Source organism: Ranitomeya imitator, chromosome 3 (assembly GCF_032444005.1).
Source record: "Ranitomeya imitator isolate aRanImi1 chromosome 3, aRanImi1.pri, whole genome shotgun sequence".
NCBI lineage: Eukaryota > Metazoa > Chordata > Amphibia > Anura > Dendrobatidae > Ranitomeya > Ranitomeya imitator.
In genome coordinates, this window is record NC_091284.1 from 445,769,588 (window position 1) to 445,786,587 (window position 17,000).

Genomic DNA, 17,000 nt, shown 5'->3' on the forward strand with positions numbered 1-17,000 from the left:
TTGCATGGCTTATATGCCTCCTCACACTGGCATGCCAGGCCTGGCATGTCACTCTCTACAAGGAGAAATGTTACTCCTTAACCTTCATCCGGCTGAGTAGGTACAATTGTAACTATTCCGTTTTAAAATTGCGTTGTAAAATTATGCAGCCTGACGAAGGTTAAATACATACAGTTAGGGCCAGAAATATTTGGACAGTGACACAAGTTTTGTTATTTTAGCTGTTTACAAAAACATGTTCAGAAATACAATTATATATATAATATGGGCTGAAAGTGCACACTCCCAGCTGCAATATGATAGTTTCCACATCCAAATCGGAGAAAGGGTTTAGGAATCATAGCTCTGTAATGCATAGCGTCCTCTTTTTCAAGGGACCAAAAGAAATTGGACAATGGACTCTAAGGGCTGCAATTAACTCTGAAGGCGTCTCCCTCGTTAACCTGTAATCAATGAAGTAGTTAAAAGGTCAGGGGTGGATTCCAGGTGTGTGGTTTTGCATTTGGAAGCTGTTGCTGTGAGCAGACAACATGCGGTCAAAGGAACTCTCAATTGAGGTGAAGCAGAACATCCTGAGGCTGAAAAAAAAGAAAAATCCATCAGAGAGATAGCAGACATGCTTGGAGTAGCAAAATCAACAGTTGGGTACATTCTGAGAAAAAAGGAATTGACTGGTGAGCTTGGGAACTCAAAAAGGCCTGGGCGTCCATGGATGACAACAGTGGTGGATGATCGCCGCATACTTAATTTGGTGAAGAAGAACCCGTTCACAGCATCAACTGAAGTCCAGAACACTCTCAGTGAAGTAGGTGTATCTGTCTCTAAGTCAACAGTAAAGAGAAGACTCCATGACAGTAAATACAAAGGGTTCACATCTAGATGCAAACCATTCATCAATACCAAAAATAGACAGGCCAGAGTTAAATTTGCAGAAAAACACCTCAAGAAGCCAGCTCAGTTCTGGAAAAGTATTCTATGGACAGATGAGACAAAGATCAACCTGTACCAGAATGATGGGAAGAAAAAAGTTTGCAGAAGAAAGGGAACGGCACATGATCCAAGGCACACCACATCCTCTGTAAAACATGGTGGAGGCAACGTGATGGCATGGGCATGCATGGCTTTCAATGGCACTGGGTCACTTGTGTTTATTGATGACATAAGAGCAGACAAGAGTAGCCGGATGAATTCTGAAGTGTACCGGGATATACTTTCAGCCCAGATTCAGCCAAATGCTGCAAAGTTGATTGGACGGCGCTTCATAGTACAGATGGACAATGACCCCAAGCATACAGTCAAAGCTACCCAGGAGTTCATGAGTGCCAAAAAGTGGAACATTCTGCAATGGCCAAGTCAATCTCCAGATCTAAACCCAATTGAGCATGCATTTCACTTGCTCAAATCCAGACTTAAGATGGAAAGACCCACAAACAAGCAAGACCTGAAGGCTGCGGCTGTTAAGGCCTGGCAAAGCCTTAAGAAGGAGGAAACCCAGCGTTTGGTGATGTCCATGGGTTCCAGACTTAAGGCAGTGATTGCCTTCAAAGGATTTGCAACAAAATATTGAAAATAAAAATATTTTGTTTGGGTTATGTTTATTTGTCCAATTACTTTTGACCTCCTAAAATGTGGAGTGTTTGTAAAGAAATGTGTACAATTCCTACATTTTCTATCAGATATTTTTGTTCAACCCTTCAAATTAAACGTTACAATCTGCACTTGAATTCTGTTGTAGAGGTTTCATTTCAAATCCAATGTGGTGGCATGCAGAGCCCAACTCGCGAAAATTGTGTCACTGTCCAAATATTTCTGGCCCTAACTGTATAACAGCAATGGTAAATGTACTTTGTCTGAAGAAGAGGTTGGCACCCCCTTTTAATAAGATTTTCCACCAGGAATACAGCACACACTGAGCTACCATTCCATTAATAAATGCATTCAGTCGTGACTAAACCTTCCTGATATTCTTTATATTTGCTTTTTTTACCTGGGTTACAGGCTGTTTAATTCTAGCTAACTTTTAAAAGTTCATTTGCAGTGGTAAATGTTTGCCTAAAGGCCTGTTTGAAAGTGCAAATAATGAGGTGACTGAGCAAACTCTGGAGGGTAATGCCAACCTGTGCCTGGCCAATGTCATATTTGCACATTTTTCAATCGTCAGAAGATACATTATTAGTCAGCTGATAAAGTTCTAAGGAGGTGATCAGTACATTTTCTGTTCCATCTGTGCGATTGCTGTACCTATTATATATACTGATGTTTTCTCTCTGCTGGCATCTGTGACGAAATAGAGCTAGAGCCGCGTTCTCCATGTTGTGTCAGGGCAACTACGTCCTGGACGTTTAGTCGTATGAAAAGTGCACAGTCCATGCCTCCGAATTACATAGGGATTACCATGTGCACCAAAAGCCAATGGCTTCTGACTGTATTTCACTATTATTTTTGTTCCTTTTTGTATTATTTCAAATTTGATATGCCCTCTGTGTTAAGACACTGGAATTGGGGATTTTTTATGAGATTTTAAAAAACGCATGTAAAATCACAATTGCATTTTTAATAGTGATGAGCAAATATACTCATTGTTCGGGTTTTCTCAAGCACGCTCGGGTGATCTTCGAGTATTTGTTAGTGTTCGGAGATTTAGTTTTCATCGCGGCAGCTGAATGATTTACAGCTACTACCCAGCCTAAGTACATGTGGGGGTTGCCTGGTTGTTAGGGAATCCCCACATGTATTCAAGTTGGCTAGTAGCTGTAAATGCTGCAATGAAAACTAAATCTCCGAGCAGTCATAAATACTCGGAGATCACCCGAGCAACAAGTACACTCGCTCATCACTAATTTTTAATTGTCTAATTGTGGCATTTCTGCATTAAAAAAGCATGAAAAAATGCAGTGCACCAAAAACCACCTACAAAAAAAGGAAACTGCAACAAAAAAATGCAATAAATGGTGCACATGATTATTGTCTATTGTAATGCAGATGCCCACAGAAAACATGCGGAAAATGGTGAATTTTGCAATGTGGGAACATGGCCTGAAACTTGAATGGAGTTTATGTAATGTGTATTTAACCCCTTCGTGCCATGCGCCGTACTAGTACTGCGCTGCCGGCACTGCATAAGTGCCAGCCGCAGTACTAGTACGGCGCCGCCATTTTCCGGTCACCGCGCGGCATCGCGCGGTGATCAGGTTCCGGTGTCTGCTGTTCCTGACAGCAGACAATCCCTGCACGCAGCCCCGGGTGCCTGCACCTCCCCCCCGCATCAGCGATCGCTGTGATTGGCTGGTCAATTCTGACCAGCCAATCACAGCGATGTGACAATAAAGTTTCAAAAAAAAAAAAAAAAGCATGTGACAGGCTGTGATTGATGCTGTGTGACGTCGCACCAATCACAGCCGTCACTGTAGGTGGGGTGATCGCCACGTCACCTCACCTGATTAACCCCTATGGCGCTGATTGGCTGAACAATAGCTTCTAGCCAATCAGCGCCAAAGGGGTTAATTTAAAATACCGATCACCGCCCTGCACGCCATCTTTCTCTCAGATTTGGCGTGCAGAGCGGTGGTCTAAGCCCCTCTGTGTCACCTTAGTGAAGGAATCCATTGGTGGCCAGTGCGATCCTCCCTGGGATCTCCTGCCTCCAGCTTGTGCTCCTGCTTCAGCTTGTGCTCCGTGCTGTGTGCTCTCTGCTGCCATCTGCCTGCTGTGTGACTCCTGTGATCACAGCAGCAGCAGCACCTCCCCCACCCCTTTCCCATCCCCCCATCCCTGTTCCAGTACCCCCTCCCTCCCCCACCCTCCAATTGAAATTTTTTGCGCACTTTTTTTGCGCTTTTTTTCCTGTGCGCGGCGTCCCGCGCAGAGCATTCATGCTCTTCCTGTGTCCGCAGCGCTCTGATCAGTATCGCTGCTGATCAGAGACTGCGCCACAGGACTTTTTTTTTTTTAGGTTAGTTAGTGTAGCGGACATTGCAGTCTAAGCGACGTCCGGTTTTTTTTTTTTTTTAGAAAAAAAATTGTAGTTAGTACAGTGTAGTTTTAGACGTAACAAGGTAGCGTAGACGGCGTCAGTGTTTGGTGACGTCCCTCCATCCCTGTTCAAGTACCCCCCTCCAATTCAATTTTTTGCGCACTTTTTTGCGCTTTTTTTCCTGTGCGCGGCGTCCCGCGCAGAGCATTCGTGCTCTTCCTGTGTCCACAGCGCTCTGATCAGTATCGCTGCTGATCAGAGACTGCGCCACAGGACTTTTTTTTTTTAGTTAGTGTAGCGGACATTGCAGTCTAAGCGACGTCTGTTTTTTTTTTTTAGAAAAAAAATTGTAGTTAGTACAGTGTAGTTTTAGACGTAACAAGGTAGCGTAGCCGGCGTCAGTGTTTGGTGACGTCCCTCCATCCCTGTTCAAGTACCCCCCTCCAATTCAATTTTTTGCGCACTTTTTGCGCTTTTTTTTCCTGTGCGCGGCGTCCCGCGCAGAGCATTCGTGCTCTTCCTGTGTCTGCAGCGCTCTGATCAGTATCGCTGCTGATCAGAGACTGCGCCACAGGACTTTTTTTTTTTTAGTTAGTGTAGCGGACATTGCAGTCTAAGCAACGTCCGATTTTTTTTTTTTCTTTTACAAAAATATAATAGTAGTTAGTACAGTGTAGTCTTAGACGTAGATTAGCTGGTGTCACAGCGTTCGTGACGACCGGTCTTTTTTTTTTTTTTTTGGAGAAAAAAAAAATTGTACAGAGTAGTTTAGAGGTAGCGTGTTAGTGTAGCCAGCGTCACAGCGTTAGTGACGACCGATCATCTTTTAGAAGAAAAAAAAATCGTACTGAGTTTTATAGGTAGGGAGGTAGCGTCTTGTGCATAAAAAAAATCTGCTATCGCCGGATTATCTCTAGTGCATTAGGGGAGCGTACGTCACAGTGTTAGTGGCGTTCGCTTTTCTTTTGTAAAAAAAATATTTAGTTGCGTAGGGTAAATTTATACTTTTTTTTTTATACAAACTTATTTTTTTACATTGATTTTTCTTTTCATCTTTTTTTCTTGTTTCTTCTACATTTTTTCTCACTACTTGTTTTTTCTCTCTGATTGGTTTTAATAAAGAGTACCCTATACACAAGCCCCACACATTACACGTGTAAAAGCACCACTTACACACACACCCAGGGTTTGGGAAAAAAAAAATGGCCCATTCGTCAACAAGGCGCTATTCACCAGAGGAGGCTTACGCCATCCTTGCGTCCGACACGGATTCAGCCAGTGAGGAAGATCCCACATTCCTCTATTCCTCCTCCTCCTCCTCCTCATCTGGTGAGGAAAGACCCCTAACACGGCGCCGTAGGACCCAGGCAACTCCTGCAGCAATCGATCCCGTATGGATTGCACCCCCGGAAAATTTTCATCCCGTCATTCCGGATTTCAGCAGCAGCTCAGGAATCCAGTTTGACACGACTGGCCTCACTGAAATTGACTTCTTCAAATTCTTTTTCAGTGATGAAATAATAAATATTATGGTGGCCCAGACGATCCTGTATGCCCAACAATTTTTTACCCAAAATCCCACGTCATCTTATGCCAGATGGGCCCCCGTAAATGCAGCAGAGATGATGACATTTTGGGGAATTGTGCTGCATATGGGCCTAATCAAAAAGCCAAAGCTTCGGCAATACTGGAGTACTGACATTCTCTACAGTACACCGGTATTCCGCATGGCCATGAAAAGGACACGATTTGAAGCGATCCAAAAATTTTTGCATTTCAGTGATAATGCGCAGTGTCCTCCCCGAGACGATCCAAACTTTGATCGTCTATATAAAATTCGTCCAGGGGTTGAACTCTTCAGCAGAAAATTTGCTGAGGCGTACACACCCCAGAGGGACATCGCTATTGATGAATCTCTCGTTCATTTCAAAGGGAGGCTAAAATTCCGACAGTACCTGCCCAGTAAGAGGTCCAGGTACGGAATAAAGCTGTACAAACTGTGCGAGAGTACCTCAGGGTACACCCACAGATTTAGGGTCTACGAGGGTAAGGACACCCAGATTAACCCCCCTGAATGCCCCCCCATCCTGGGGGTGAGTGGGAAAATTGTGTGGGAATTGCTGCACCCACTGCTGGATAAGGGTTATCACCTTTATATTGACAACTTTTACACCAGCATCCCACTCTTCAAGGCCCTCTCTGCCAGAGGTACAGCTGCATGTGGCACCGTGCGAAAAAATCAGCGAGGCCTCCCTAAGCCGCTAATTGGGCAAACGCTGAGAAAAGGGGAAAGCAGAGCCAAATGCAGCGACAACATGCTGGTGGTCAAGTATAAGGACAAAAGGGATGTCCTTATCCTGACCACCATACACCGTGACAACAGCACCCTTGTCACTGTTCGTGGGACCACAACACAAGTCCCAAAGCCAGATTGTATCCTGGATTACAATCGGTACATGGGGGGTGTGGATCTCTCAGATCAGGTCCTCCAACCATACAGTGCCATGCGAAAAGCTTACGTATGGTACAAAAAATTGGCCGTGCACATTGTACAGATGGCACTGTACAATGCTTTTGTGCTGTCCCGATCTGCAGGCAATACGGGGACCTTCCTTCAGTTTCAGGAGGTAGTCATCAAGGCCCTAATGTTTGGCACTCAGGGAGGTGAGGGTCCCAGTACTTCTGAATCTGATAGTGCCCGTATTGTCCAAGGTCAACATTTCCCAGGACAGGTTCCCCAAACAGCGAGGACAGGACGATCACAAAAACGGTGTAGAGTATGTTCCAAGAGGGGAATCCGAAAGGACACAATTTACCATTGTGAAACCTGCCCTGAGAAACCTGGCCTTTGCATTAAGGATTGCTTCAAAGCATACCACACGTCCACAAATTAATAAAAATTAGTTTATACCCTGTTGACACAACACACTGTGTAGTTTCCAACATGGGGTCACTTGTGGAGTGAGGCACTTGGAGGTTTACGGTGCTCACCACATATCTAAATAAATTCCTTGGTAGGTCCAGTTTTCAAAATGGGGTCACTTGTGGAGTGAGGCACTTGGAGGTTTACGGTGCTCACCACATATCTAAATAAATTCCTTGGGAGGTCCAGTTTTCAAAATGGGGTCACTTGTGGAGGATTTCCACTGTTTAGGTACATCAGGGGCTCTGCAAATGCAACGTGACGCCTGCAGACCAATCCATCTAAGTCTGCATTCCAAATGGTGCTCCTTCCCTTCCGAGCTCTGCCATGCGCACAAACAGTGGTTTTTCCCCACATATGGGGTATCGGCGTACTCGTGAAAAATTGCACAACATTTTTTTCTTTCTATTTTGTCCTATAACCCTTGGGAAAACAAAAAAAACCTTGCTAAAGATCATTTTTGTGGAAAAAATGTGTTCTATTTTTTTTTTACGACTCATCATTATAATTTTTGGTGAGGCACTTGGAGGTTCACGGTGCTCATCACATAGCTAGATAAGTTCCTTGAAGGGTCTAGTTTCCAAAATGGGGTCACTTGTGGCGGTTTTCCACTGTTTAGGCACATCAGGGGCTCTCCAAACGGGACATGGTATCCGATCTCAATTCCAGCCAATTTTGGTTTGTAAAAGTCAAAAGGTGCTCCTTCCCTTCCGAGCCCTGCCGTGTGCCCAAACAGTGGTTTTCCCCCACATATGGGGTATCAGTATATTCAGGATGAATTGGTCAACAACTTTAGTGGTCCATTTTCTCCTTTTACACTTGTGAAGATAAAAAAATTGTTGTTAAAATATCATTTTTGGGGAAAAAATGTGAATTTTTATTTTCACGCCTCTACGTTCTAAACTTCTGTGAAGCACCTGGGGGTTCAATGTGCTCACCACATAGCTAGATAAGTTCCTTGAAGGGTCTAGTTTCCAAAATGGGGTCACTTGTGGCGGTTTTCCACTGTTTAGGCACATCAGGGGCTCTCCAAACGGGACATGGTGTCCGATCTCAATTCCAGCCAATTTTGGTTTGAAATAGTCAAACGGCGCTCCTTCCCTTCCGAGCCCTGCCGTGCGCCCAGACAGTGGTTTTCTCCCACATATGGGGTATCAGTGTATTCAGAAGGAATTGCACAACAACTTTCGTGGTCCATTTTCTTCTTTTACCCTTGTGAAAATAAAAAAAATGTTGCTAAAAGATCATTATGTGGAAAAAAAAAGTTAAATGTTATTTTTTTCCTTCCACAGTCCGTTAATTCCTGTGAAGCACCTGAAGGGTTAATAAACTTCTTGAATGTGGTTTTGAGTACCTCGGGGGGTATAGTTTTTAGAATGGTGTCACTTTTGGGTATTTTAAATCCTATAAGCCTCTCAAAGTGACTTCAAATATGATGTGGTCCCTACAAAAAATGGTTTTATAAAAGTTGTTGAAAAAATGAGAAATCGCTGTTTAACTTTTAACCCTTATAACTCCCTAAGGAAAAAAAAATTGGTTCCAAAATGTTGCTGATGTAAAGTAGACATGTGGGAAATGTTATTTATTAACTAATTTGTGCGATATGAGTCTCTAATGCAAGGGTATAAAAATTCAAAGTTTGAAAATTGCAAAATTTTCAAAATTTTCGCCAAATTTCCGTTTTTTTCACAAAGAAACGAAGGTAATATCAAATAAATTTTACCACTATCATGAAGTACAATATGTCACGAGAAAACAATGTCAGAATCGCCAGGATCCGTTGAAGCGTTTCAGAGTTATTACCTCATAAAGTGACAGTGGTCAGAATTGTAAAAATTGGCCCTGTCACTTAGGTGAAAACAGGCTTCGGGGTGAAGGGGTTAATGGTTATACGTATAGTCATAATTTGTTTTGTCTTTAAGGTCTACAAAGGTGAATTCCAACTTCCGGACTTCCTGAAAGAGATGCCCCAGGTACCATTAACTTTTACACTTCTATCCCAGGCTGTATGGTCGGTTGTATAAAGGTTTTGTGTTGGCAACATGTGAGAACTGCTGTCTATTGCCAGTAACAGGTGATCGATGAGGGGTGGGCGGGGGTGGGGGGTGTCCGGTGTGCCACATCCACCTATCAGATCTTGATGGCGAATTCTAAAGATATGCCCTCAACAAAACAGTACTAGCCAACCCGTTTAATTGCCCGTTGACAGTTTATAACACCTTAGTAAGTGTTTGGGTATATTCACACTTTGTGATCATTACATTTTTTCGGTGTATTTGTGTAAAAGCCAAATGAGTGAAAATTAAGCTTTGCAGTAAAATGGGCACCCTCTAATGACCTACTCTAAAGGCGGCCATGCATAATCAATATTTCTCCCAGCTTCTCGTTGACGCATTCTTTTTCTGTGGGCTCGGGTGTTTTCAGCAAGGAAAAGTGTAAGCTGCTGCTAGACTCCTCTGCCGGCAGCCTGTCTGCCTGAGAACAAAAGGATTGAGTGAGTTAAATTTCACCCAACCTTATCTGTTAGAGAACATTCAGAAGGCAGTAATACACATAGCCAAGTGGTCCGGATGAAATTGGCAGTTTTGGCTGCCTTAAGGGGCATTTACATTGGCCGATAATCCATCAGTTTCTAACAATGCCAACTGATCGTTCAGAATATTTGTGTAATGTGAACGGGTTGAGTGACTTAACGATGTATACAGAAATGCTCGTTCATCGCGCATGAAATCGTTTAGGCGAGTGGAAAAAAAAATCTCGTTTGACTTTCAAAAATTGTGTAATGTAAATGGAGATTGATCATTCGTTCATTCAAAGATTTGACCAACAAAATAGTGGAAATTCAAGTCCTAGATAGGGTTAGGGTTACTGTCCGTGTGAACACGCTGCATGATATTCGATGTTATGTATTGTGTGTGAACACAGTGCACGGTATTCAGTATCGCTATTCAACCATTTAATTCACCATTCTCATCCTGTATAAACAATTGTCTGACATGGTTTCCTAGTCATGAGTTACGAATGCATTGTTCAACGTTGAAAAGTTTATCTGCTCTAAATGAACTCTTAAAAATCAATTTCATCCACTATTCATTATTAGCATAAGAGTAGGTGCAGACAGCCGTATTATCGGTTCAAGTGTTTCGGATCGTGTTTGACCATGCAAGTTAATAAGCGTGGAAATCATCGGACTCCACTTGGATGACGAGAGTGTAGTCTGAGTTTTGATACTGTGGGGAAGATAGGGAAATTTTGTTCTCCGTCTTCTCCTCACAGTGCTCTGGTTCTCTCATCCGAGAGATTCGTCACACACTATGCTGACACTCTAATCAAACTCTGATCAGAATGTAACTTACGTAATTGGCCCGATTTTCTCAGATGAGAGAATTTACAGCCGTCTGCACGAGCCCAAACTAAAAGAATGCTGGTAGATCTGGTAAACAGGCCTGTAATGTGATGGTGATTTTTTTATAGTTCGTAATCCAGTTAACCGTTTCCCATTAATTTGTAGCTTAATGCTATATATTTAAACAATCTGGAAACATACATAGTTATGTAGTTACATAGGTTGGAAAAAAAGCCATGTATCTATCAACTTCAACCTTTCGTCACCAGTTATACATTCTCTATTGGTACATTCTTTAAAACCCACAACGCCATTTGGTGCAAGAAAGGCATCCAGCCATTTTTTAAATGCTGTTATAGTATCTGCCAACACTACCTCTTGCAGAAGAGAATGTCAGTCTCATGGAATTGCCTTTCTTCCACCCGTAATGAGTGCCCCCTGATCCTCAGTATGGTCTTTGGAAGGAATAAAGGTACCGTCACACTGAACGATATCGTTAACGATATTGTTGCTTTTTGTGACGTAGCAACGATATCGTTAACTAAATCGTTATGTGTGGCAGCGACCAACGATCAGGCCCCTGCTGGGAGATCGTTGGTCGCTGGGGAAAGTCCAGCACTTTATTTTGTCGCTGGATCTCCCGCAGACATCGCTGAATCGGCGTGTGTAGCGATGTCTTCACTGGTAACCAGGGTAAATATCGGGTTACTAAGCCCAGGGCCGCGCTTAGTAACCCGATGTTTACCCTGGTTACCGTTGTAAATGTAAAAACAAACACTACATACTTACATCCCCGGTGTCTGGTCATGTCCCTCGCCTTCAGCTTCCTGCACTGACTGGTGAGCGCCGGCCAGCCGTAAAGCACAGCACAGCGGTGACGTCACCGCTGTACTTTACGGCCAGCGCTCAGTCAGTGCTGGAAGCTGAAGGCGAGGGACCTGACCAGACACCGGGAATGTAAGTATGTAGTGTTTGTTTTTTTAAATTTACAACGGTAACCAGGGTAAACATCGGGTTACTAAGCGCGGCCCTGCGCTTAGTAACCCGATGTTTACCCTGGTTACCCGGGGACTTCGGGATCGTTGGTCGCTGGAGAGCTGTCTGTGTGACAGCTCTCCAGCGACCAAACAGCGACGCTGCAGCGATCAACATCGTTGTCGGTATCGCTGCAGCGTCGCTTAGTGTGACGGTACCTTAAGTCATGTGCCAGTCCCTTGTACTGATCACACATATAATTATACATGTAAATGAGATCTCCTCTGAGATGTCTTTTTTCTAAGCTAAACAAGCCCAACTTTTCCAACCTCTTATCATATGAGAAGCTTTCCATGCCTTGTAATAATCTACTACCTGCCTTTGATCTGACTCTACTGAATGCCATATTCCAATCCCATGTGGCCTCACAAAGGATTTATAGAGGGGTAATAATACATTAGCATCACAGGATTTATCTCTATTTTTATACACCCTAAAATCTTGTTTTTCTTGTGCAGCTCCTTCCTGACATTGAGTACCGCTGCGTAACTTACCGTACTTAAATCCAGAATACCCCAGTCCTGTTCTGGAGTCCCTAGTATATTTCTATACAACGCGTGTAAAACAATATGATTACTGCAACCTAGGGCGTTACTCTACATTTATCAACATTAACCTTCTGCCATGTTTTCCCATAGAGAGATCTAGATTGTTCACACTCAGGCAGAAGTCATGTGTTTCCACCTATACGAAGAGCTCACTGAGCACTTTCTGTAAACCATAAGCTGGCCCTAGTTCCTATTTAAAGTTCTAGTAATGAATCACTCTTAATTTTGGCAGCAGTGTTTTTCTAAAAATGTTAAAAGACCAGCTGAATTAAGTCCAAAACCTCACTGTCTCCGCACTGGGGATTATGGAATGTGAATTTTGTAAAGTTAGTAAAGGCTAAAAATTGAACTAGAACGGTCTTTATTCCAAATACAGCAGCTGGCGGAACTGCGCTCTGATCGCTGCTGTTAGCCATTTAATTACCGCGGAGTCAATTACTGACAGCAGCATTGAAATGGTGTAATTGCCAGTGCACAAGTGATCACAAAGCTCTGATGTGTTAACATGGCAGCCTGCTGAAGGCCCTGTTAATGCCATCTTGGCACTCCTTTGAAGCTGAACCTCAGGCTGAGCGTCATGAGAGACTATGATTTTAACTATATATTGCAATACTGTTGTATTGCAGTGTATATTATAATCATTCATGCAATTCGAGTTTGAAGACAAAACAGTAAACTAAAAAATAAAGGATCAAAGGGTTTAAAAAAGTAAACTAAAAATTATGTAAAAATAATTGAATTACCATTTTTTTTCTCCCATTAAAAAAAAAGAAAATTGCCACATCTGTAAAAGTCCAGTCTTTAAAAAATGCAATAAAAAGCAATGAAAACACCTCACTTGTGATTTTATATATTTTTTTTGTCCCTATAGATCTTTTTTTTAATCTCATTTAATGTTTTCTTAAAGAAAATTAGCCCTTTATCTGTAAGTACAAGTTTTAAAGGCTGAAAAGAATTTGACTGTAAGGTTTCGTAGCAAGTATGGAATGGTACATTGCCCTTTCATTAAGAATCTTTCACACAAAAGGTTCCAGTATTTAAATAAGGAACAAAGTGGGCGATGATGTATTGGTTCTTGGCAATACAATATTCTGCCAGAAGAAGATAAAAAATATTGTATTCATGAGAGGAAGTCTTTTAATACAAGTGCAGAGTTCATGTAAAAATCCATATGGTATGATAACTGTGAAGCAGAATGCGGTTATATTGTGGTGTCTCCTCCACTACATTTCTATTCTAGAAGAAAACATTTTAGGGCACTTGTCTCTTGCTCTTATTAGAGCTTTTCAATGACTAAAATACAACCCCACTTTCCCCAAAAAAGTTGGGACGCTGTGTGAAATGTAATTATTTTAAGATTTCTTATAGCCATATTTTTATCTACTATATAATTGTCTAAGGGTCACTTCCATCTGTCCTTCTGTCTGTCTGTCTGTCACGGATATTCATTGGTCGCGTCCTCTGTCTGTCCTGGAAATCCAAATCGCTGATTGGTCACGGCAAAACAGCCACGACCAATCAGCGACGGGCACAGACCGGAAGAAAATGGCCGCTCCATACTCCCTGCAGTCAGTGTCCCCGGCGTCGCTCCATACTCTCCGTGGCGCAGTCAGTGTCCCCGGCGCCGCTCCATACTCCCCGCGGCGCAGTCAGTGTCCTCGATGCCGCTCCATACTCCCCGCGGCGCAGTCAGTGTCCCCGATGCCGCTCCATACTCCCCGCGGCGCAGTCAGTGTCCCCGGCGCTGCTCCGTTCTCCCTGCAGCGCAGTCAGTGTCCCCGGCGTCGCTCCATACTCCCCGCGGCGCAGTCAGTGTCCCCGGCGCCCGCTCCATACTCCCCGCTCCATACTCCCCGCGGCGCAGTCAGTGTCCCCGGCGTCCGCTCCATACTCCCCGCAGTCAGCGCCCGCTCTATACTCCCCTCCGGTTACCGCTCATACAGGGTTAATGCCAGCGGTAACGGACCGCGTTATGCCACGGGTAACACACTCCGTAACTGCTATTAACCCTGTGTGACCAAGTTTTTACTATTGATGCTGCCTATGCAGCATCAATAGTAAAAAGATGTAATGTTAAAAATAAGTATTCTATTAAAAATAATAAAAAAACTAGTATGCTTTCATCCAGACAATGTCTACTTCAAGGAAGTCCTGTCATTTTTCAGCATGACGATTCTAAACCACATACTGCATCCATCAGAAAAAACTACCGTAAATGTGACAAAGACCCAGGACTGTTGAGCAGCTAGAATCCTACATCAGACAGGAATGGGACAACATTACTCTTCCAACATCCAGCAATTGGTCTCACTTCCTAGATGTTTACAGACTAAGAGGGGTACCACACAATAGTGGACATGGCCCTGTCCCAACTATTTTGAGATGTGTTGCTGCCATCAATTTCTAAATTACCGTAGTTAATGTTTTCAAATAAAATAGCAAAATATCAAATGTTTAACTTCTGATGTGTTCTGTTGTGATTTTATATATACAGATATATGTATGTATATGGCTATAAGAGATTTGCAAATCATTGCATTCTTGTTTTCACTACCTTATTCACTGCTTCCCAACATTTTTGAATTGGGATTGTAGAAAGAAACAATGTAGTGTTTTTTGTGTTTTTAGCCAAAGAAGACTCGGAAAGGAAATTCTTGAGGCAAGATCATACCTTCTTGGACTATTGCATTTCATTCACGCTCGAGGCTGTAGCACTCTTATTTCTGGGCGGCTCATGTCTTCTTCGTATTGTGGCCTATAAGGCTGGAAATTCTGCATGTCATCATTCCACCTACCTTCCTTTTTTTTTTTTATTCAATGCCTTGATTGGTAGGGAAAGGCACATGCCGTTTGTCCAAATAGAAAGTGATCTATCTCAGTGCTTCTCAAACTTTTTATATGGGGATTGCATTAACCAGAACGTTTTGACACCTGTATCTCACAAATCAAGTAAACAATTAAAAATATATTATTCATTTGGTCTCTGAACATAGTATAATATTCTAACAGGCTCAAAAAAGGCAGTTATGCTACTAAACCAGAAGTTGGTGCGGCCAGAATAAGCCCTGCTCTGCACATGATCACGTTTGTCAAAACTACCACTTCCTCCTCACCAAAAAGCTGACCTCAAGGTTTGAGAAGCAGCAATCTGTCCTTTATGTACTACTATTTTCTCCCTTCTGCATCACTGTGTGTCATTTGACATTTGAAAAATACTAAAGGCCATGAAAATGGTCAGCTGTTTAATTTGGTTTTGCTCCTGCTCACTATTCATAGCTTTGACACATTGGCTATTCTTCAGATCTAGCAGCCTACAGCACTAGCAGTGTCTGAATATTTCCTAAAAATTAATTAAATTTGGAGGTTTTTGACTGTAAAACCTAGACCAGTATGTCTGGTCATCTATCCATAAATACTGATATGTAAGAAAGACTATATTCATGGCTGAAAGTATTGACACCCTGGAAATTGTTCTATGAAATGAAGTATTTCTCCCAAAAAATGATTGCAATTAGACATGTTTTGTTATGCACATGTTTATTTCCCTTGTGTGTAATGGAACAACAAAAAAAAGAGAAAAAATGGCAAATTGGACATACTGTATTATGCGGACTATAGGGCGCACCGGACCATAAGATGCCTGCACCTGTCAGGACTCTGTTGTCGGGTGTCCCGGGACCAGGGGCTCCTTTCCTGTCCCTAATGCTAGGGGCGCCCTAGCTCCCCCTGTTCCCCAGATTATTTCTGATGGTGAAGATCCAGGGCCACGTACCTTACCTTAGCTACTGAATCCGCCCTCAGCCTGTACCCTTGCCCCACCCAGAGAAGAGGGGAGTAGTACTGTACCAGACTAACAAGGTAATACAAACAGGGGTAACAAAAAATACCAAACATACAAGTATACTTACACTTAGGACAGAGGAATGCATTTGGGAATGGAGGGTGAGAAAGTAGGATAAGAAAGGGAACTACCACACGCTCAAAACCTACCAACAGATAAATCCACCAAATGCCTTCTCTAATAACAACCACGAACAACCTCCAGCCATGCAGCATAAGCTAATTTTGACAATGAGTGGTAGCCAGGGCCCAGATTATATAGGAGATGGGAGGGGCTAACAGTGTACAGCTGAGAGCCTTAACCCTGGAAAGGTTCCAGGACCTCTCAACTGAGCAGATTAACCCCTGCACTGCTAAAAGAAATTTACACTGTTTAATATTCTTATTATTTATTTATATAGCACCATTAATTCCATGGTGCTGTACATGAGAAAGGGTTACATCCAAATACAAATATCACTTACAGTAAACAAACTAACAATGACAGACTGGTACAGAGGGAAGAGGACCCTGCCCTTGCGGGCTTCCATTCTACAGGAATGTAATATGAAGGTGAAGTGCTTCTAATCAGTGCAGGAGTTGGAGAAATCAGATGCTGAGGTCTTCTGGCTCCTCTCTGCCATGGTAAACCCATGACAGAACCCCACATTTATGGGATGAAAATATATATTTTTAAAAAAAATAAAATGGGGCTCCGTTTCATAGTCCGAATTTACGGTAGCTTACCGGGGATGGCGTGGTGGCTATGGAGCGGGGTCACAGGAGGGGCACGGTCGCTGCTACAGGGGGAATGCTGTGTTTGTAGGGAATAGGAGTTGTCCTGGTGAAACTGTGGGCTTCAACAAGATGTTGGTGGTGACACAGGAGCAGAGTCTCCCCTATACCCATTGATTTCCCGGCAGTGAGCTTAAGGAAAACGGCAGTTAGAGGTGACAAATGCACAGATTTTTATCTTGGCTGATGCCTCCAGTGAAACATGTAATCCCTTTAAAAGTCAAAAACTTTAATGAAAGAATAACTTGGTTTAAAAATACCCTTCCCAGTGCAGACAATACCAAATAACAAATATAGAAGGTCTTAAACAATAAACTAGCAATTCCCTATACTTATCTGCTGTCCCTACCTGGCAGTGGAGGTTGGCACCCAATTAGATATAATTATTTGGCGCCCCCACTCCGCGGCGGCTGTCCCCGACTAGCCCTGATAAATCCTAGTTTTCTATAGGTGGGAAAACCAATAAGCAGCATAAAGAGATGAAGGGATAGTGCTTATTATAAGAAATAGGTCATTGTAAAACAATTTTGACCCCCATCCACAGAGTACTGGTTTCTCAAA

At 42.9% G+C, this 17,000-nt stretch overlaps 1 protein-coding gene across 8 annotated transcripts in view; it reads left to right on the top strand.

The window, feature by feature from the left end:
• The window catches only part of TPST1 (tyrosylprotein sulfotransferase 1), a 147,136-nt gene that overhangs the window by 113,983 nt on the left and 16,153 nt on the right, over window positions 1–17,000 (top strand). For 6 of the 8 annotated variants that reach the window (XM_069757384.1, XM_069757385.1, XM_069757383.1 and 3 more), the window contains 2 exons: window positions 8,819–8,869; window positions 14,454–14,484. In XM_069757384.1, coding sequence (XP_069613485.1) covers window positions 8,819–8,869; window positions 14,454–14,483 — 81 coding nt within the window. In that variant the 3' untranslated portion in view covers window position 14,484. The remainder of the gene's footprint in view (window positions 1–8,818; window positions 8,870–14,453; window positions 14,485–17,000) is intronic. The other 2 variants (XM_069757386.1, XM_069757387.1) reach the window with 1 other exon arrangement.